The 21,092-nt window shown below is 42.4% G+C and overlaps 1 protein-coding gene across 2 annotated transcripts in view; it reads left to right on the top strand.

The window, feature by feature from the left end:
* pdgfc (platelet derived growth factor c) overlaps positions 1-20,527 on the top strand; it is a 45,368-nt gene extending 24,841 nt beyond the window's left edge. The window contains exons 2-6 of one of the 2 annotated variants that reach the window (XM_053429597.1): positions 3,775-3,967; positions 9,715-9,895; positions 18,182-18,389; positions 18,506-18,723; positions 19,455-20,527. In XM_053429597.1, the coding sequence (XP_053285572.1) occupies positions 3,775-3,967; positions 9,715-9,895; positions 18,182-18,389; positions 18,506-18,723; positions 19,455-19,568 (914 nt within the window). In that variant the 3' untranslated portion in view covers positions 19,569-20,527. Of the gene's footprint in view, positions 1-3,774; positions 3,968-9,714; positions 9,896-18,181; positions 18,390-18,502; positions 18,724-19,454 lie in introns of both variants that reach the window. The other variant, XM_053429596.1, reaches the window with a different exon arrangement.
* Positions 20,528-21,092: the final 565 nt, after the last annotated feature.

Below are 21,092 nucleotides of genomic sequence, written 5' to 3'. Positions count from 1 at the left end.
GATATTTGCAGACTTCTTTTGGAGAGAACATGCTTTCATCCGTGCATATCTCTGGACGGACTTTTTCATCAGGAACTAATGCTTTAATGTGGAACTTCTTTTTCTTCCCTATCTGCTGAATCGAGCACAGACTTTATATCCACTTCCTCATCTTAATTACAGTCATAATAAAAAGGCATTTCAGTCAATATTGAACAGATTTTCCCCAAGTGCTCTAAAAAGCAGAAAATGTAATCATAATCCTGCAAATATATGCCACATCTATTGATACCATGTGTCTCACACATGCGATACAAAACATATTGAGTCATATATTGTTGGATCACAATTTTTTTTTTCTTCCTTTACATTATTGAATGTGTACTTTATTAGCCTGCATGTCAGAGTCCACACTAATGGGGTTGTAATTAAAAACATGTCACTGTGATGGAGGGCCGCGCTCTAATAGCATGAAAGCTATCGGCTTGTTTCCTCCTGAGCCAGCAGATGACTGTAAAGACAGTCAATCAAAGCCAGTGTGCTGCAGCGACTCGCAGCACAACTGACAGAGAAATCTGCCATATTTCTGCACAATGACGTTAAAGAAATATTGACTCAAGGATTATAACATTTCACTGGATTTATTTGAACAGTATGATGTTTTTATAAACCCCCCTGACAAAGTTGTTGTCCCAGAGCAGAAATTATTGCTTAAAGTTTTTTGTTTTTTTAAGTCCAATGTCTATTTGCTGTCCTAAAGAACCGCATATATTCAAAAAGCGATGATTTGCCAGGAGAAAGTGGCTTTTGCTTGGTTTGACAGTTTGTACTCCGGGTCAAACTCTTCACCCAGTTATGAAAGAGCCTGTTCATTGAGAAGTCGTGCCTGGGCGATGTTTTGCTTTGCATCTGGCACACTGTCATTCAGTCTGTTCCCACCTGGCTCGCCACCAAACCCAAAATGAAAACATCAAAGTGAATCTGCAACCTGAAGTAACAGTTTTTTTTTTTTTGTTTCCTTTCATAAGGTGTCAGTGATGTATTATCTGCTCGCTGTGTTGACAGACAGCGTCAGACGGGACGCCAGGACACAAGGTCCAAATGAAGTCAAGTTACATTTCCACAAAAGCGTTGTTTATTTATTGAATCAGTGACGAGACAGTGAGTTCCTGTTAACGACAGAAAAATCCAATGATGCTTTGTCAATCTTCTGGAAAGTATTGCTGCATGTAATTGAATTACTACTGCGTTAGAAAAGTATGTGTGAACAACTGTAAAAAATATGTGCCGTGGGCAACTTTATACGGGTTCTTTTAGACAAAAACCTGTGAGAAAAATCAATCCTAGATCCATCTTTTAATCTGGATCTACACCAACATTTTACGGAATCTTCCCTGGGTCATACTGTACCACAATACCAACTTTCATGGAAGTCGGTTTGGTAGTTTTTGCGTAATCGTGTAAATAGACTAGCTAGCTGATTAGCCAGCTGATCAAATCTGCCTGACACTGACGTTTTAGCCTAGTTTTATACGTCTTAAAACAACAAATAATAATATGTTGTTTCAAAAGTTATGAAGAATTATTGAGTTGGTAAATTTGTTTATGTTATGATCTTTGTCTATACGCTAATAGGTGTAATGTGACCAGTGTTAGCTACAGAGTGCAGAACTGTTGATTCTTTGGTTTTTGACTGTCAGTGAAAAACAGATGAAGTTGGTTTGTCTCACTTGTTTTCAGCTCTTGACACATTTGTTGTCCTTGGAACCGTCCTGAGAAACTCTCATGGAACCGTTATTTGACTTTACACAGAGTGAGAACATAGGAACAAACTTAACCTGACTGTGTTTTGGTTTCTATAATGCAAGCAAATAACCTCAGAGTGAATCACACCACTGGGCACGAATTATCCCCAAATCAAATTTATGGCAAAATGAAGAGTAATCAAGCTCCAAATGTGTCTCAAATACAAATTTGATGACAGAAGTTGCACAGAGGAAACGGTTACTCATCCGTCTAATGCTGTGACAAGCTCGCAGCAGCACACTCCCTCTCCTGAGCATATTAAGCCCCCGCTGCTGGTTCCACTGACGGCTAGACATATTGGATTGGTTTGTGTATGCTGAATGATCATCAGTACGAAAATAAATGCAGCTCAAACAGATCGAGGGCAGACGGAGGACGGAACACATTTCTGTGTAATCTTGGGGAACGAGACTTCAACACAGCATGTTGATACTACTAACAATGGATTGAGCAAGCATTGATATTAGCATATTGTTGTTCTGCCAATTGTTCTGTTGCCAAAACAAATTCGATGAGGGTGTTGACGAGTGCAAGTGCAGATTATGCAACCTTTGGCCTCTGTAATGCATTTCCATGGATTCTATGGATTGTTCTGAATGTGAATAACTAGCGTCCCACCATGCAAAGTTATGACAACAGCCTCTCTGTTGTCATCTTCAGATTTGAATTGATTAATCAGGAAACGTCTGTCCCGGAACGCCCATCAGTAAATGGTAGACTTTATATGGTGAGGCCACTAATACATGCGCTTGGCAAATCCTAAGTTAATTATTCTATCAATTGTGACAATTCACTTCATTTTATATATATCAAAGAACAAGTTAAACCAAACTTACTGGAAAGATTAGCACCGTATGTCCATGTGATAAGAACTAGCTAAAGTTGATTTTACACATACTTGACTTTTTAGTTTGCCCCATGTACCGTCTGCTAACATGGATTTATGACCTATACTGCAGCAAGCCAGCAGGTGGCGCTTTGGCTTCTCTTTTGGTTCCAGTTGTGTTGTCCCGTTGTGTAGATATTTATTTTAGCAACAGAAGTTTCTGCACTTAATGTAAATTTGATCATTTTCACACACTTTTACAACTTTGGTAGAAACTCAGCTGTTACTAGCATGTAAGCTAACACAATATAAAAGTATGTGATTTGCTGAGTGTAAACCTCTAGCATGTCAGGCTGCATAGCAATAGTTTTAAACACAGTGACTGTTTATGACTAATATACAAAAGCATTATAAGTTACTTGGAAATTATCTATCATATCCTACTCTTGCATTTGATCCGTCTTTGTGTTGAAAACGCTCCAGTTATCAGAACATCTTCAGGGTGATGTCATTGCAACGAGCCTCAGGTGGAAGCTGCTTGGCAATTTGTCTCCTGAAGGTGACAGGTCCTGATGGAGCCCTGAGGGACTGACTGACAGGCTTCATCACTGTGATTAACACCCTGCACTCACTGGTCCCAGTGGGCTCTAATGGCATTATGAGAGGAGCCCGGTGAAACCCATCAGGCTATGTTACCTTTGAGCTGAAGTTTTAGACTCATGACTTCACGATAACAACAACACAGGATTACAACTTTTTATGTTCATATTTCCCATGCCCTCAATCTGTCAGCTCTTTCTGGCCATTCCCACTGCTGAGCTCGACCTCACTGGTGTAAGACTGGTCCTGTCCGCCCTTCTTTGAATGGACACTTCAGTCCTGCCTCTGCACACTTTCTGCCTTTCAGCCTCTTGTGTTTATTATTTCAAGCAAAGCCCTGAGTGTGAGTCACCTTCAGATCCAGGTTTCCTTTTAATGGGGAACCATTGGGCCAACGACTCATAGCATGTCATCCAAGCAGTTATCATGCTGTCAGTTGACATGGAAAAATAAGATGTTGAAACCTTCACTTAGAGATCTTTGTATTAACTCCTGTGCAAACCCAATGACCGAATCATTTCAGTCCCTCGCTTGATGTGTTGTCGTTGGTCTCTGTTTTTTAGGAGTGCAAGATTCCCATCAGGAGAAGATAATAACAGTGTCTGGAGAGGGAATGGTCCAGAGCCCAGACTTCCCACACAGGTATCCCAGGAATACTGCATTGTCCTGGAGACTAGTGGCACCCAGCAACATGAGGATCCAGCTCCACTTTGATGAGAGGTTTGGTCTGGAGGACCCAGAAGATGGAATCTGCAAGTAAGAACCTACACAGATTCTACTTTGACAATAGTATCTCAATGGTGTAAATACTTGCAGAGGCTCATGAGGGAAAAATACAATTGCTAAATGTTATCACCTCTTTTCCTTTTTTTATTGGCACCATTGCATTCAACAGAGGAACTATTATCATATAATCACATTATGTATTCAAATGTCCTAGTCTTCTAACTTGGCTGGTTTTCTAGATCAATGTTATGTGGGCTGATGGTAAACACGCTCCAAAGCTTTACACTTGTCATTTTGAAAGATGATAAGAGTAGTTTTTTTTAGATATTTAACAAAAAAAATCTGATTTCAAGAAGAAACTCGTTTCAAATTCTTGATATTTATGATAATAAGGTGCTGATGTGTCAAAAGAGTATGTATTTGTTCAATTCTGAGTACTATGCTAAAGTATAAATTATAATATTATGACTACTCACAAAATATTATGACTATATTCTCACATTATTACTTTACTCTCGAAATACTTTGACCTTATTCTGGAAATCCTTAATACTCTGTTGTCTTTTCATTTATCACACCTACATTAATGAATGATAACGTCCTCCAGCAGTTAGAAGTAGTTTCCTCTGTTTGCTCGTCCAGCTCTTAATCAGATGTGGTCTTCCCCAGTTGTTATGTTGGACACATGTCTGACAGAGGTAGAGCGGTGTCCTGTCTGCGTTGTGTCCCATCTTTAAAGATTTAGAGTCAGAGTGTGGCCATTTGTGAAATTGCCTTTGGTTTGCCGCAGCAGCTCGTGAATATTGAAAACCCAGCAGCAGAGTGATTTGTTTCACCCAGGACACCATGATGACATAGTCAAGGATGACATATGTTACTAGATGTAGTCAATATTTTGAGCTGCACACGTGATTAATCTAAAAGATGTGCGTCTCCCCCTCACTGACAGCACATAAACACAAACACACACACATATGCATTCATCCTCTTCTCTACTGAGGGGATCACTTTCAATTACTGTCTGGGTTTGCCTCTGTTTCCGTTCAATTTAAAAGGGAATTCTGAGCCGCCGACAATCGATTTACACTCTGTGCATTATGCTCAGTGCTCTGCTGTCAGTATATCACAACTGACTGGTTAAAGCATGAGAGGAGCCCCGACCAGGGGAAGATGGAGGAGCTCTGGGGGGAGGGTGACCTCAAAAGTCATTCCTGGAGAGCCCCCTAATGGATGGAGAGGTGAACAACAGCAGCAGTTCTCCACAGAGCGGCTCGGGATGATGGACGTAGCAGCACTGGATGTATCTTCTGAGAAGTTAACCGAGCGTGGAGAATCGGAGGAATATGTGGCCGTGAATCAGTCGGCCTCTGTTCCAGCGTCAGCTCTTGTGCATTTAATTACGCTGATCAGTGAACTGTTAGAGATCCTGACTCCGATTCTGCTCCGACAGAGATCGACCGCGGCTGATTCCGTCGGCTAAAGTGCTGTGATGTGCTGCCATGAGAGATTCATGCCTCTGTTCCACATTATACTTTCCATATCATGTCTGCATTGGTTTTTGTCAGTAACACCGAGGATCAGGAGTGCAGGTAATTCGAGCCCTGGAGCACACCTCTGAGGTGGGCCGGGTTCCTGTTGACGAATGCACCCGCTGTCAAAACCCCTGTGAGGGAAAGTTCCACCGGGGGGGGGGGGGGGGGGGAGGGTGCAGATTGACAACTTCTGTGCCGTCCTGCCTTCACAAGACCGCACTAGTCGGCGTCCCCGAGGGGGGGGGGAGAAGAGCGAGAGACAATTACAACATCCTTTTCCAGGGTCATGCAAGTCAGCGCCGTGTGTCTGCCCCCCCCCCGACTCCCGCATATTTCATTCTCTTCGCCACCCCCCACCGAGGCCCAGTGGGGTTTTTGATCAGATCTCCAGATCCAAACTCTTGGCAGGGCCAGCAGACAAATGAGTGCAGCATGCAGTCACAAGCAGAAACAGACACACGTTCACAAGTTTACCCACTTGTCTTCTACTTCTCCCTGCATGTCCCCCCCCCCCCCCCCCCCCCACACACACACACACACACCCACACATAGACAGACGCTCTTGTGCATAAGCCTTTGGCCTCGTCTGCAAATCCCCTCCATATTTCATGTCTGTCTAAAAGTTTAATCACAGAATTTCTTTCATTCCAGTGGGGTTACACCAAAAAGCCAAATTCAAACACAGTGCTATTGAAAGGCTCCTGTGACCTTGTTTTCAAAGCACAATGTGATGCAGATAAACAAGGGCTGTAATCTCCTGTCCGGTGATTCACAGCAGCGGCTGATGATAAAGCATAAACAACAGGGCTGAGGAGTGTTCCGTGTTCGGTAGCGAGCCCCGAGCGAGGGAGCCTTTGCAGAGATGAGAGGGAGGCTGTGTAGTTGAGATGCTCATCTTTTATTCTGTTTGTCTGTGGCACGATGAAAAGCATTCTCACCAAATCCACCGGCGGAGGGGGATTGGTCTTGCTGCTGTTGGCATGGCAGCAGAGTCGTGCTTGATAGGGCTGTTCTCAGAAAAGGCATTTCTGCTCCCTGTCTGAGAGGAGAGGACTAAAAAAGAAAGAACAGTGTTTGTGTTGCTAATCTGCATCGTCTCCACGGTAGATATTGCATCTATTAATAATGTACCAGGAGGAAAGTATGCAGGAGAATAGCTTTGTGAATATTAAAACACAGATTCCTTGCATTGTGCAGGAAGATGATTCTTTTCCTGGTAGCTCCGATATATAAGATTCCTTTCGTCGGTGTGATCGTGTTCACTGTGTCTGTTCACACAGTTTGGTTTGTGTGTCAATGCATTTGTAAATCAGAGAAACCGCTGTTCGACACGGTGACTCTGAACACATGGCGATGTGTAATGATCAGGGCGCCGTGCATTATTGATGAGCCATCTGTCAAAAGCTCTGGAGCCGTCTCACAGAGGAAAGTTTCTCTCTGCATTGACCCCCCCCCCTCCCCGTGAAAGAAGCTAAACGGATATTTTATCCTTTTCCAAAAACATGTCATGCCAAGTTTAGTTTGGGTTTCACATAAATGAATGTTTCACTCGTCATGACTTTTCTTGCAAAAGGAGCAGTTTGAGTCTTACTTTCCCCAATAAGTTGGTTTGTGCAGATTACAAACTTCCTGCGTAACCTTCCAAATCAAAAAGGCAGCGGCGTCGGTAAATCTATGGACCCCTGCCCCCCCCCCCCTCTGCCCCCCCCCCCCCTGCCCCTCCCCTTCAGTTTATTTAACATCAGAGAAAATCCATTTTTAGTCTTGCTCATGTCCCCCCATGTTGTTTTATTGAAACCAGATTGAACTGAATCTGTCAAGCCTGTGCAAAATGTAAACAATGTCCTTGAAATCCAAATATCCGAATTGGCAGCACTGAATGAGAGGTTAGCGTGCCTGTTGACGCAAATGGCAAAGTGATTAATCCCAGACTGTGAAGAGTCAGTGAAACAAGGCTGTATTGAACGCAGCGCGGCTCACACACACACACACACACACACACACAAACTAACACACACACACACAGGTATAAATAATAAAGGCTGAACTCCTGAACTGCGTGACTTCAGTGCTGAGGTTGGTCAATGTTAGCCTTGGCACTCCGAAGGTTCTGGAGCACGGCCATGTGCTTCTGCACCTCATAATGTTTACTGGTATTATGGGTTGGCAGGGTGGCCGGTGGAGAGAGAGAGAGAGAGAGAGTGACTGTCATGTATAGTAAATATAGGGTCGTGAAGTTTTGATCAACACAACAAGCAAAATTATGCCTTTGTTCCTTTTGTAATATAATAAAATCTCACCATTTTGTTGGGGGAAATTCATGGCCTTGAATTGGGTGTCAAATTTCTTCTCAACCATGGACCCCATACAAGATAGAACATGTAGCAGGGACCCTCATGTCCCTTGAAATGATTTGACCTGTGTCTTCTAAGATGTGTGAAAGAACATCCTAACAGAAATGTCTTGGAAAGATCTTAGACATGTAATAAAAAATTTGTCAACATAGAATATACTTAATTTTATGGATGAATAACCAAAAACCCTGTCTGTTTGTTTATTGTTCTGTTTGTTAGCACGATTATGTAAAATTCATTTACACAAAATGCGTAGAAACAGATGGTAACAAAGGGTCAAACCGACTCTTTCTTCTTTCTTCAACATTGTGAGATTTTTTGGACATTTTCACTGATATTCTCAAATTCGTGGATCTTGATGAAAGGAATCAGGCGTGTTTGTGTCTGCAATTTAGATTCTGAAGCTTGATTGAATTTAAGAAGACTGTTGGGCCTTGGTGGAGATAAGTGCTCCACTGATTGCATTGGAACTCTTCACACACAATGCTTTTAGCTGCCAATGGCTACTGCAACTTTCAAATTGTTGCTTGCAGCCGGAAGAAAATTATGAACAAATTAAACTGTGGTGCAGTTCAATTACATGGATAATTTCTGCGGTTGTTGACAGGAATTGTTGACAGTGAGTGGAACTGCAATTCTGAACATTCAATATGATCGAGTCAAGAAATGAAAGCAGAGCTGTCTGCAGGCCATTTTCTTTTTTCCGTTTTTTTATTCACATCGAAAATCGAGCACGAACAACAACGTTCATGCAAATTTAATGATTTGCAAATTGAGTGTTTCAAACAAATTTGTTTTCGAGTCCAAGAAAAGAGACACAGAGTTTTCTCCCACAGTCAACACACAGTATAAAAAAGTGGAATGTTGAATTAATTAAGACCATATTTAAATGACAACATGTAGTGTCTGTGTAACAGGCCTGTTCGGAGACTGCATCAGCGAACATTAACCACCAAACAGTGAGAACAGCTGCGTCTGCTGCACCGCCAACCGACCTGAGATCAGTCCTCGTCTAATTCAGCCTGTAAATAACAGACACGTCTGTCATCGCGGAGGAATTTTTCTTTTTCTTTAATGAGGTCAAACCCCCTTATTTCCCTGGGCAGCGTTATTTGTATTTACAGTATCACCATCAATAGCTGAGGAGACAGCGCCGTGGCAAACGTTAAAGGTGCTGACAGACTTGACGAGCAAACACGTAATTAAAACAGCAACTGGCAGGCGAGTGAAAGTGCAAACACAGTCTGTCATAGTTGGAAGCTGGATTACTTGAATAAGGATAATTTCATGATAATTAGCAGCCTCGGACCCGGGGCCCGGTAACGAGTGATGTCATGAGCGGCTTCCAGACACCGCACACCAAGCTTTCCATGTTTTCCTGATGTTTTCCAGAGAGCGATGTGTTGAGAATGCAAATGTCCAAGTCAGTTGCCAGCTCCCTTTAAAATATCCGGAAAAATGTTCCAGACAACAGATGTGAGAAAACAGCAAGAAGATGTCTGGAAAATTCACAGCCAGGAAGAATTCAAATTTCTCAGGATGAAAAAAAGGTGCCATACACTTAGAAGATGCAAACAAAGGTGTAAACATGGAAAAACTATGGGATTCAAGAGATTTGGGCGATAGGGGCCGATGCCTGGTGGTGTCATTGTGCTGTAAACAAAAACACATGACTTCTGCTCTGGAATGTATTCGTCATGTTCTACCTCCTGCCTCTCCTAACCAGGCGCCGCCCTTTGTCTGAATATTACAGGCGATTTGCTGTTGTTGTGAAAGCATCTGACCCGGTCACTCTCCTGCTGTGTTCTTAATAAGTGAAAAGCTATTCCATAATGTCTCAAACCAAACTAATCTCCTCCCGCACTTTTTTTTCTGTGTCCGACCCTGCCAGGTACGACTTTGTGGAGATCGAGGATCTGACTGAGAAGACCGTCCTGGGTCGCTGGTGCGGGTCACAGTCAGTACCAGCCAGTCAGACATCCAAGGGCAGCCAGGTCAGGATTCGCTTCATCTCTGACGAGTACTTTCCCTCTGAGCCGGGATTCTGCCTTCGCTTCTCCCTCCAGCCTGTGGTAAGCACATTATCAACGGTCAGGAATTGAAAAAATGTGCAGCGAGAGAAGTCGTAGCATTAAATTTCTCTGCTTCTGTCTCGAACCTCGGGGAGTTCACATGGGAGTATAAGCGATGCCCCCCCCCCCCCCCACGCAAGCACAATTAAAATAATGTGCTTGTTGCATAACCCGGTTTCTTAATTTGCAACCATTCGTTTCTGCCTTAGTGTTCCCGAGGTTCTGAGCATCGTTGGGGAGAAATCATGTTTAAGCACTTTGGAACATCTGGCTCATGCACTGCCATTTATTTTGGTTATGAACATACACAGAGGCTGGGACATCAAAATCACCATTATCTCTGCAATGTGCTGAGTAAGATTACATGTTCCCAGTCGCCACAATAAAATCGAAACCTAACTAAGCAATACCTGGGTTTTCCTTCATGAGCTAAAATAGGGACTTTCTACAAAGCAACCTTGGGTAATCCAAACAGACATATCGAAAATACACTTGCTTACATGCTGCCTCTTTGACTTTCAGATTACAGCTTGTGTGTGTTTGGTTTCAAACTCTGTAATTTTCACATTTCCTGGGACTAGTGTGGTTTCTACTCTAAAATAACTGTTGTGCTCTCCATTACCGCTCTATATAAAGCCATATACCCTCTGAACCCGGGCTGTATCTCCACATCCAGTCAGATAATTGTGACAGACGAGGTGTCTCGGTGTCACCGGTGTCACTGGTGATGTTCCTTGATACCGAAATGGAAGAAAATAAGTAGTTTCACGTTCTCAAAGAGGTTCTCTGACCCCGAGGGGGGTTCACTGATGCCCCCTGAAAGGAAAGTAGGAATTAAGAGATGAAAGTGCTTTTGCTTTGGTAAATTGTCGGGCTGCTGTTCCTCTTGTTTCATTCCTTTTAGCCAAAAGGTAATACCTTCCTTTATGTGTTTTTACAGTACCACCCCCCCCGACACAAAGATACCCCTGATACCTTACTTTAATCTTTCTGTTGAAATGTAAACCAGACAACGTAACATAACATAACCCGTCTCTCTCTCGGCCGTTTCCTGTTTTTTCTCCCTTTTCCCTGTAATCGAGAATATAATCACTAGTTTTTCTTTTTGGTTTCCGTTCGTCTTTTACACTTTTGGCAGATATTTACCCAATAAAACTTAAAGAGCGTGTGTTCCTAGCATCAGCCAAAACCCATTCAGTACATTACTGGCTTTCATTGAAGAGCCCATGACCCCAGGCACAAGGTTTGTGCCACAAGTGTGATCACGGACAGGAATTCGATATCGATGGAATCAAGCTACAGTCGTAACAAACTTTATCAGAGAAGTTAGAAAAACTACAACAGCAGGGACAGAGGCTCTTGCCAGTGTTTCAGATTGTAAACTGATTTAAGGAGCATCTTGTTCTCTTTGACAGGACGACTCACATTCACACATGAATTGATAAAGTGCCTCTCTACGTGGCCTTTTACTTGATTTTAGTTGGACGATAGCTTGACTCAGATTGAGATTCTGCTTCTTCTCACATCACATGTCATCTTGCTGGGATGAAGGCAGTGTTTTATATATTAATCTGCCCTAACCAGCCAGTCACGAAGGACGGATCTATCTGATTGACGTGAGTTGTTTTTCACAACAAGAGCATTTTGGAGTAAGTCTACTATTAAGTTCTTTACATATCCATGCTAGTTTTCTGTTGCAAATCTTCTGTAAGCTAACTCTGTCGCAGGATGATTTCTCAAGTGCTTCTCAGAACAAGGTAAAGGAACAATGAGCTAATTGGCTTTAGCTCAGAACATTGAATTTAAGAGAACAGTGTGATTATTACCTTCAGAGCAGCCACTGCTTCTGTCATATGTTTCTACAACCGCTACAAAGATCTGAGACTAAAGTCTTCTTTTCTCTGTGTCCTCCTCCCACTCCATCACATTCTTTCTGTCTTCAGACCACACACACACTCTCACAGAATCCCTTCGTCCTTTTCTCCCGTCACCGACAAAAGCCCAGAGATAAACTAAAGAGACAACTGCCATGTTTTAACCTGCCATGTTTTAGTTCTGTTCACTTGCTTTAAGTAAACAGCTCTACTCCTCATTAATCCCTAATGGCCCGCGGCAGTGTGAAATCTGACAAGCACTACTAGGCCACTGAGGTCACGGATAGTGATTTGTCTTCTCCCCACAAAGTTTTCCTTTCTCTCCGCTTCTGTTCTAAAGCTTTTTCTCTTCTTTTATTCATCATTAGTGAAGTATTTCTTCACCCCCGCAAAAAAAATCCCAAACAACATTGTTGATAGCAGTGCTGCCTCACACAGGCTTCACTGAACATGATGAAAAACACGCCAGGTCGAAAATCTAAGACAAACAAATGTGTCTCAATGGTGAAAATTCAACCATGTACATGTACTCCCACTGCGATGGAGAGAAGTCATGTGGAGTAACTGTAAATAGCAGCGTGCATACAGCTGAATTATGACTCACATGTTCGCTTCGGAAGCTTCGAAGGAAATGCTGCTTGTTTATCTTGAAAGGGATGACATCATTTGTCGTCTAACTGCTTTGTGGATCCGTTGCTCCGAGTCGTGAGGACACGTTATCAAACTAGGTCTGGTGTCATTGTTGTGATTGAGAGACCCCTAGTGGCCAAAGAAGTTGTACGTTAAAATGAGCCGTTAAATAATGCGGATCATCTAAAAGTCATTGTGATGAGGCAGAAACATTTCATAAAAATATATGAAAGGATACAAAGGTAGAAAATCAAATTGATCAGTTTACACCAGATGTGAAAGTGCATTTTCCTCTGGTGTTCTAATGTCGACCTGGAACAGTTTGAGGGAGGGAGTTCATGTTCAGGTGCGGAAACCGTGAGGAATGGGGGGGTGGGGGGGGGGGGGGGGTAGGAGAGGAAGCTTTGGCCTCTGCACGTTCCCTTTGAACCTTCCTCCGACAGAGGAGGAGCAGGCCTGGAACAGCAGCACTCTGTTTCCTCTGTGGTCAACCAGCAGCTACTGAACCCCGTGCCACGCAGGGGCCAGCACTTTAGTTTATATTTAAACAAGCAATAATTCCTCCCCACCACTTCCATGCGATGGAAGAGAGGGGGGGGGGGGAAATAAGACCCGCTCTGTAATTCACAGGAAGAGACTTCGGGGGGGAAAGCAAAAGGGCCGAGGAAGCAAAGAGGTTGTTAAAACATAGAAGAGAAGGAGTCTGTTGAGCGGAGCGTGAGGGGTGTTGAGTGGCGGGCGTTGTGGGTCCAAGGAGCAAACAAGACATACATCATTGTCTCTGTGAGGTCCAGAATTAAACTGCACCGCCTGCCACCATGATCACTCCATCACCTCTGTTTGTTTTAATGGGTTTAATGAGTTTTACACTCGCAGGATGAACATCACTTCTGTGACGTTTCCCCTGAATAACAGCACAAGCTGAACTCTACACAGATATAGGGCAGATTCTGCAAATTCTACTTAAAGCAAACGTTAATGACCGGCAGTGCAACGCAGGAGTTTCACTGCTGGCATGATGAAACCGAGGGCTGTTATTATACCAACCTCAATTGCAGCGTGTGGCGCAGAGTGAGAGAAGAAAACACTTTTTTCACGCACAACAGACCTCGCTGCTTACTCAGAGCTTTCTCGTGCAAGGAAGCGGTTTGTGAGCTTCATGCGAAAGACAAGATATTGTTTTCCAGAGCTCTCCCAAGATGCTATTTCAGAATGTTCATCTCAACATAGTTAGCTGAACCTGTCATTTTAGGGAGCAGAAATAAGATCATGCGGTCGTGCTTCATGAGAACAAAGAGAGTTGGAAATGAGGTAATCACAGCTCGGGAACAAGGTTGTTTCCCGGGGGGGGGGGGGGGGGGGGGCTTGGAGGGGTCGCCGGTGATAAGAGGTACGTGACACGTTGACTCTGTCTCGGGAAGTTTGAAAAGCAAGTGCTCTTTCTAAACCCATGTTCATTTTAACCCAGGTGTTACATGACCATAAGCCATAAATCCTGCCTCCTCCATGTTAGCAGATGGGATATTTAGGAAGTTCTTAGACCTCTTAAATTACAAAAAGCCCAATTTGTAGCTGCACCATGTTGACCTCAGTCATTGCAACACCGCCACCACACAGTTGCTTGTATTTATGCCGGAGACATTCAGGATTCGGGACATTCTTTCCTCTGTGAAATCCTTAAACCGAGCTTTTGAGTTAAAGAAAATAAGCAGCTTTGCTTATGCTATTGAGCCTTTGTTTTTATACTGTAAGACGCCCAGACCCGGACTGACCCGGGGGCTCAGTGGGCCAAGGTAAATCTGTAATCTGTACATTTTATGCTGTGTCTAATCAGCATTAGCTTTGGAGTTTATTCCAATCCCTTCCTGGGACTGGATCCACTCTGTCTTTCAGTCCTTCCCCAGTCTCTACATTCCTGAAATGTTCGGACTAAGACCTTCACTATTTTAACAATCTGAGGACGTGGTCAAAAGTGCATCATACAATTGCATTAGGGTTGTATCCAAATCAACTTTTGTTCGTTTTATAGTTTGAAAAGTTTTGTGCATCAGGTGCATGGCTCAAACTGGTTCCAGGCTCATAATTAAACATGATTTATGCAACAAACCAATCAGAGTGCCATCTCCTGTTAACTTTATAAGCCCACTGCTGTTGCACCTAGGCGGATTGTTATAAGGTGACAGAAAGCTTTCACTTGGTGCATAAACATCTGTGTGTTTGTAACTTGCTTATTGTGCATTGTGTTACAATTGTGATAATGCACTATTAGAATAACAGTGAAATCAGTGACTTGGGACCAGGTTTTTGGTGCAAACAGAGAAATCACTTTCCACTTATGGGCAAAAGTACATTTGATATTTAAGCAAAGTCAGCTGAGAAAATGAAAACTCAGTCATTCAGTCTGAAACTAGACATTTCTGCGCTGACACTTTCATTGGCCTCTCGAGCGTTAGTTATAGTGATTAGAAACAGCTTTACAATGCTCACTGTTGAAATTCCAGGATCATCAATCTATCATCAATCTATCATCTTTACAATAAATCACCCGTGGAGCTTTGCTGAGCTCGGCCTGGAAGCCTCTGTGAAGCCTCCCTCGTTCTGTTTCTAGACAATGTCATTAAATCTTTAACTGTCGATCTTCACACACTTATTCTAAAGTCATAGCCAGTTAAAGTTGGTGGTCCGTTACCAAACTCACTTCCTGGATTCCTTAAACAGGAGCTCTCAGCATTCTGCTTACAGCTTCATTCACACCATCTTGATGCGTCTCTGAAGGATCGCTCGGTTTCCCCATCTGGGGCCGGGCGAGCACTTCGCTGCTAATTGGGGGTGTGCTGCGCCGTCAACATTCACAAGCTGTTAATTGCTCCTGCTCAGAGAAAAAGGACTTTTTCACTTCACCCTCACGTGTTCCTCTCGGCTACTTTATGACCGGTTCTTTCTCGATGAGATATTTCTTTGACGTTTGTGGCTGTTTGTGTCGGTCGATGCCGAATAAACCAAAGAAGTGCTCAGTGGTTGTGAAGGCAGCCTCATTAGAAAGGAGTCGAATCTGTGGCGTGAACACAGATGTGCATCAGCTGTGTGTCTGCAGCCTGTGGTGTTGCCATGTTCAAACCACTGGCAGCTCATTTCAAATGTCTGCACCAATGGGACCCGGGTTCTGAGTGTTTTACATGGAGTGATGCTGTCTGTAAATCTCGGGGGTGTCTCCTGTGTTATACTTATTATTCAATGTGAAAATGCAACTTTAAATGGTGTTTTTTTGTTAAGGCTCATTTAAGCTAAAAAACTTCTCGACTCTGAGATCATTTTGAAAGCTTATGGATATGGAAAAAAGAGAAGTAACCAAGCAGTACCACCAGAAATCATAGGGGGCAGTGTGGCTAGTAATTCAAACAAGACAACGATAGGATGGGAGGAAGAAATTTCAACAAGCACTTCTTCTTAGAAACTCTCAACTCTTAAATGCTCTCTAGCTGATACATTACTTAACAACCATTAAAGGACGCATCAAATTGTGTTGGCAGTGAAAGTCATGTCTATTGAAACAGAAATATCAATTTTGTATGCATAAAGGCAACATAAAGGAGCCTTAGCGGTTTCTATACATCAATCTCATATGTTTTGACATTTTTTTTCTTGTAAAAACAAATAATACACTTTGAAATAAGGTCTTAATGGTGATGTTTTGCCCAAGTGGTGTTAAACGTGCTATGAATGCTACTATTTTTTGCATTTGGTAAAAAGTATTCAAGAAGGATCATACCACAAATCCTTGCTATGTCAGAGCCATGGCATCTACTGAAAGGAAAACTCTTCCTCTTCTACCCCCCCCCCCCCATCCTCACTGGATTCCTTTTGAATTCTCCCCTATAAGTCATCGAAGGGAAGACAAAGTTTCTTGGAATCGTTTTATTTTTCTTTTAAGAAAGATCTCTGCCTTCCCAAAAACTCCTTCAAGACCCAACTCCCAGCAGCCGACGTTTTTAAATGTTCCACAAGCGGCCTTTTTTTTTTGTGTAAGTGTCACAATGCGGCCGTCTACCTGTCAGTCACCAGAGATTAGACAGACCAGGGAGCTGACATGTTGTACAAACGCAGCGTCACAGGACATAAAGGTTTAACAGATTAGCCTCTTCTCTTGTGGGAAGACCCAACACCTGAGGTATCAATCTTCTTTGTGACTGAGACGCTGCAGCCTGGAGGCTTTGGAAATCAGAGACAAATAACACAGCTGCTTGTAGCTGGGGGGACAAACGCTGCCATGCAAAGACGGGAGAGGAGCCGACCTACACGTGATCACGTTTAACACGTTAAAGAAATATATACATTCACATGTCCTCTCGAGTTCAGTGCATGGAGCCAGTTCATGTAGTAAGAAACTGAGCTGTGACATTTAACGCATCATTATGCAACTTTTTTACTTTAAAATAGCATCTTCGAAATGAGATTGACGGTGCACTGACTTTGAAAAAGGACAATGGTGCAGCTTTCATTCCCACTGCTCACCCTGAATGTCTCTTCTTGCTCTACGTGTAACTTTGGTGAGTGGGTACGATCTCCTACGAGAAGTTTGCAACTGACTAAGTTGCAGGTAAAAGTGTCAGAATCAGACAAGAAAATAGTAGCTAGCTGACGTTAGCCTCAGAGTACTGAGGCTTACTTTTTTTAGTTCTGCTCAGAAAGTAGGGACGCTACGATCCCGAGTTTAAATCCCAAATATCAAACATTCTTGCTAATTATTGGGGCGACCGAGATGATTCTGACGGCAGTTTGGCTCTGTAATTAATAAGTAAATAAATAATCTGTTTATTTATTGTATCCTACCTTCATGAAATTGGCCCCTCAATTTAAAAGCAGTACTTACAGACTAATGCTTCACTCTTGCACTCACAGGGCTCCTGCTTGTCAACTGTGTGCTTGTACTCAAATATTTTGTTGCTCTGAAGGATTCCCTGCGCTCCAGCTTCAGCTCTTCTCCTCACGCTGCTTCACTGCAACGCGGGAAGCATCTGCTTTATTCTGCTACAGATTTGTTTCTTCTGCACTTGTTTTTTTTATGTGCAACAAGTCTTTCAAAACTCCACGGCCAACTGAATACCAAGTGTAATGTTGGAAAAATAAATTGTACCACCTTGGTTCTTGAATAAAGATAAAGGAAAAGACATAATTAATCACCATGTGTGGCGGCTCTCGTTAAGTAAACGTTAATATTTTATTTAGAGTGGATGCTTCTTCTTCTTCATCTCTCAGAATCAAGTGGCCAAGTGTTTATGCCACCCACTGAAGGCTGTGGGAATGATTTGGAAAAAAACACCAGTCTGTCTGGGATCTCTAGTCACACATTACCAGGTCTAACACGTACAGTTTAAATTGGGTCCCAGCTGGCCTGCACTGGCCGTCATGGTTTCTGTTGAACTCAGCTCAGATCCAAACCACTGTAGCATTAAATGAGCCTGAAACCAATTTAAACCTTGTTTTTTTATCGTGACATAAACTGCAGAGTCAAACTTTCCTTCTTTACAGTTCATTTCTTTCACACCGGAGCCATTAAACACATCCTGTCACTGATGAAGAAGTTGTTCCATCCGAGTAATTCTCTGGTTTTAGTATTAACAGTTAGTTAGAGACAGAGAGTGCAGGAACATGTTTTTTCCTAATTTTGAAATGTCCCATTCAATAATGCATCTAATACATGTTTTCAGCTGTAACTCAATATTTAAATGTTTTAATAAATGACTTTTCTGTTCCGTCTCTCTTCATCGTCTGTTTCCTGCAGAGTGCTTCAGGTCCCGAGGTCCCTGCAGTTCCCGCTCCGTCCCTGCAGGGCATCGAGGATCTGTCGGAGGCTGTGGCCGGGCTGGGCACCATGGAGGAGGTCATGAAATACCTGGAGCCAGAACGATGGCAGATGGATATGGAAGAGTTGTACAAACCCTCGTGGCACGTGCTCGGGAAATCCTTCATTCATAACAAGAAAGCCCGAGGTAGGACACTTTTTAGTATGGAGGTGTAGTGAGGGACATTTATCTCATATAAGAGAGAGTGTGTTTCTCTGGTGATGAAGTGATTCTGACTGCGTCTCCTTTGTGACTTTGAGGAGGGGCTGATCTCAATCTGCTGCGAGAGGAGGTGAAACTCTACAGCTGCACGCCGCGCAACTTCTCTGTATCCTTGCGTGAGGAGCTGAAGAGGACAGATGCCATTTTCTGGCCCAGCTGCCTCCTGGTGAAGCGCTGTGGTGGAAACTGCGCCTGCTGCTCTCACCGCTGCTACGAGTGTCAGTGTGTCCCCACCAGAGTCACCAAGAAATACCACGAGGTAAAACACCAGAGATATCAACAAAATACCTTAAAGCAAATAAATGATACACTTATATTTAGCATAAACATCATGTTTAAGTGTTACTTTGTTTAATTAAATCACTATTCATTATATTAAAGCACATTAACTCAAAAATAGCCATTTACATTGAACTAATGTTATAAGTAACATCAGACAATCTGTTTCGAAGGCAAATGTCAGATATTTAGTTGATATTTTATATTTTTTGTGACAAAGGGAACATGTGAATATATGTAATAATGTCCAATTTAATTAAATATATATATAATTGTGTTTGATTACATATCTTATGAAACACAGAGGAACAAAAATCACTGGGTAGTTTAGAGATCATGCAAAAGTTAAGAAAAGTTAAGAAAAGTGTTATGAAAATTGCTGTAGTAGCTTCCTGCCCTTTAACCAATATTCCTTCCCATTACCAATATTTGTCAAGTTTCCAACTTCCAACAGACGAATACTTTTAACTTTTCAGCAGAGAAAGAAAGTCTCTCAGTCCAAAAGCAAACCTGACGCTACGCTGCAAACTAATGGAGTAATTTCTATTTCTTGACAATTTTGGAGAACATGCTTAGCTTCAGATGCCAGATTGTAACGCCAGTGACCTGTCAGGTTTGAAATGTGAGGTTTAAAAGCAAGAAATCTCAACATCTGATGGGACTAATAACTAAGTCACTGGTATTAAAACACAGATCCTTCTTTTATTGCAGGTCCTGCTGCTGAAACACCGGAGCGGAGGCCGAGGCCTGCAGAAGTCCATGACGGATGTGGCCTTGGAGCACCACGAGGAGTGCGCCTGTGTGTGTAACGATGACTGGGACTGACCTCACACACGTGTAATAGAACCAGCCACTGGAATCACACAGCACGTAAAAAAATATGAACCTCTGCCACTGTCACGACGCTCTGTGCCTCATCCACTTCTGCCGGGGAGCTCCAAAAAGATTTTCCCCTTTATCCTAATGTCCTCTGGCTAATTGGATGGAGCAGAACAAACTGGAATCTAATAAAACTTCTGAATCGATTCGACTGCTGTGGAATACCAATAGAGAGACTCAAATTCACTGGAGCAGATCTGGACTCTTACCTATGTGCCCTGAAGACTATTTTCCTCAGCTCCTCTGAGATAAGAGCATTGAGGCATTTTTTTTTTTTTGCCTCTTCTTCTCGAGGTCTTTCTCAAAGTTCAGCCTGCGTGGGCTGATAGTGTCATGGAAAATGGGAGCTTTCTTTGTTCAAGTACTTTTTTATTTGTATAAGTGAGCCGGCTCCGGCTGCCTGACTCCCTCGGCTTCTCTATTATTACCATCCAGGCAAAGGAAGGTGCTTCTTCAACGAGCTGATTTTCTTGTGTATTGCCGAAGGTTAAATCTGCAGCCGCAGCCTCCTCAATGAGACTATATCACATGTAAATATTTGCTTTTTCTTTTCTGTACTTTTGTAACTTTTCTACCAAAGATTCTCAAGGAGAAGATAAAAGTTGCACAAGCAGAACCAGCTCATTACAGCTCCTCATTCAATCCATCTTAGCAAAAATACAAATCTGCTTTTGTTTGTATTAGATATTTATTTGTCTCATGAAAGGGAATTTGTCTTTTTTGTCCAAACTGTGTCACTGTGTCAGTAGATATTAGTCATTTTCATCATTAGTCATTTTTACATTGTGTCATGGATATTTTTTTCAATTTTCTGTACACCAAAGTTATTTATCTCTTTTGCAACAGCTGTTTGTGTATTTCATTGTACTGAACAACAAAAATAAATTCTTCCATTTCTAACAGGAGGCGCAGCATCGGGTGTAATGAACAGTAAACAAAGTAAGAAGATGTCAAACAGCATCAAACTATTGAGTTTGTATTTTCAAATGGTTCCATTGAACTGAGCTATGAGATAAACGTGTGTATCATACATAGGATTTTCATAATTATTGACGACATGATAGAATCCCAAAAGTGATAAGTCATTAACCCTGTCTCATCCATGTAAGTAGATTGGACATGAACCAAAGTAAAAAGTCCAAGTACACGTTAAAAACTTTTTTCGAAGGGATTTTTTTTTCGGTAGTTCTTTAAAAATAATATATTGGTCTCATTCAATCCTACTTTACATTTATTCGCTATGTTTGATGACAAGTGGCTCTTAGTGCTCAAACAACTCTGTTGAATGAGGTTGACAAATCGAACCTGTTCCGAAAACAGGACTTGTTGACTTGTGGCGACTGACACAACGTGAGGTCGGATTTTATTTTTAAAGTTGATGGTTTGGGACAAAACAAACGGTTGTGCAACTGTTGTGCAAAGACTTTAAATGCGGTTTTAGTTAGTAATTTCATACCAGAATAACACGTT

Source organism: Pleuronectes platessa, chromosome 8, assembly GCF_947347685.1.
Source record: "Pleuronectes platessa chromosome 8, fPlePla1.1, whole genome shotgun sequence".
In the NCBI taxonomy this organism is placed as follows: domain Eukaryota; kingdom Metazoa; phylum Chordata; class Actinopteri; order Pleuronectiformes; family Pleuronectidae; genus Pleuronectes; species Pleuronectes platessa.
This window is presented reverse-complemented; position numbering and strand designations above follow the sequence as displayed.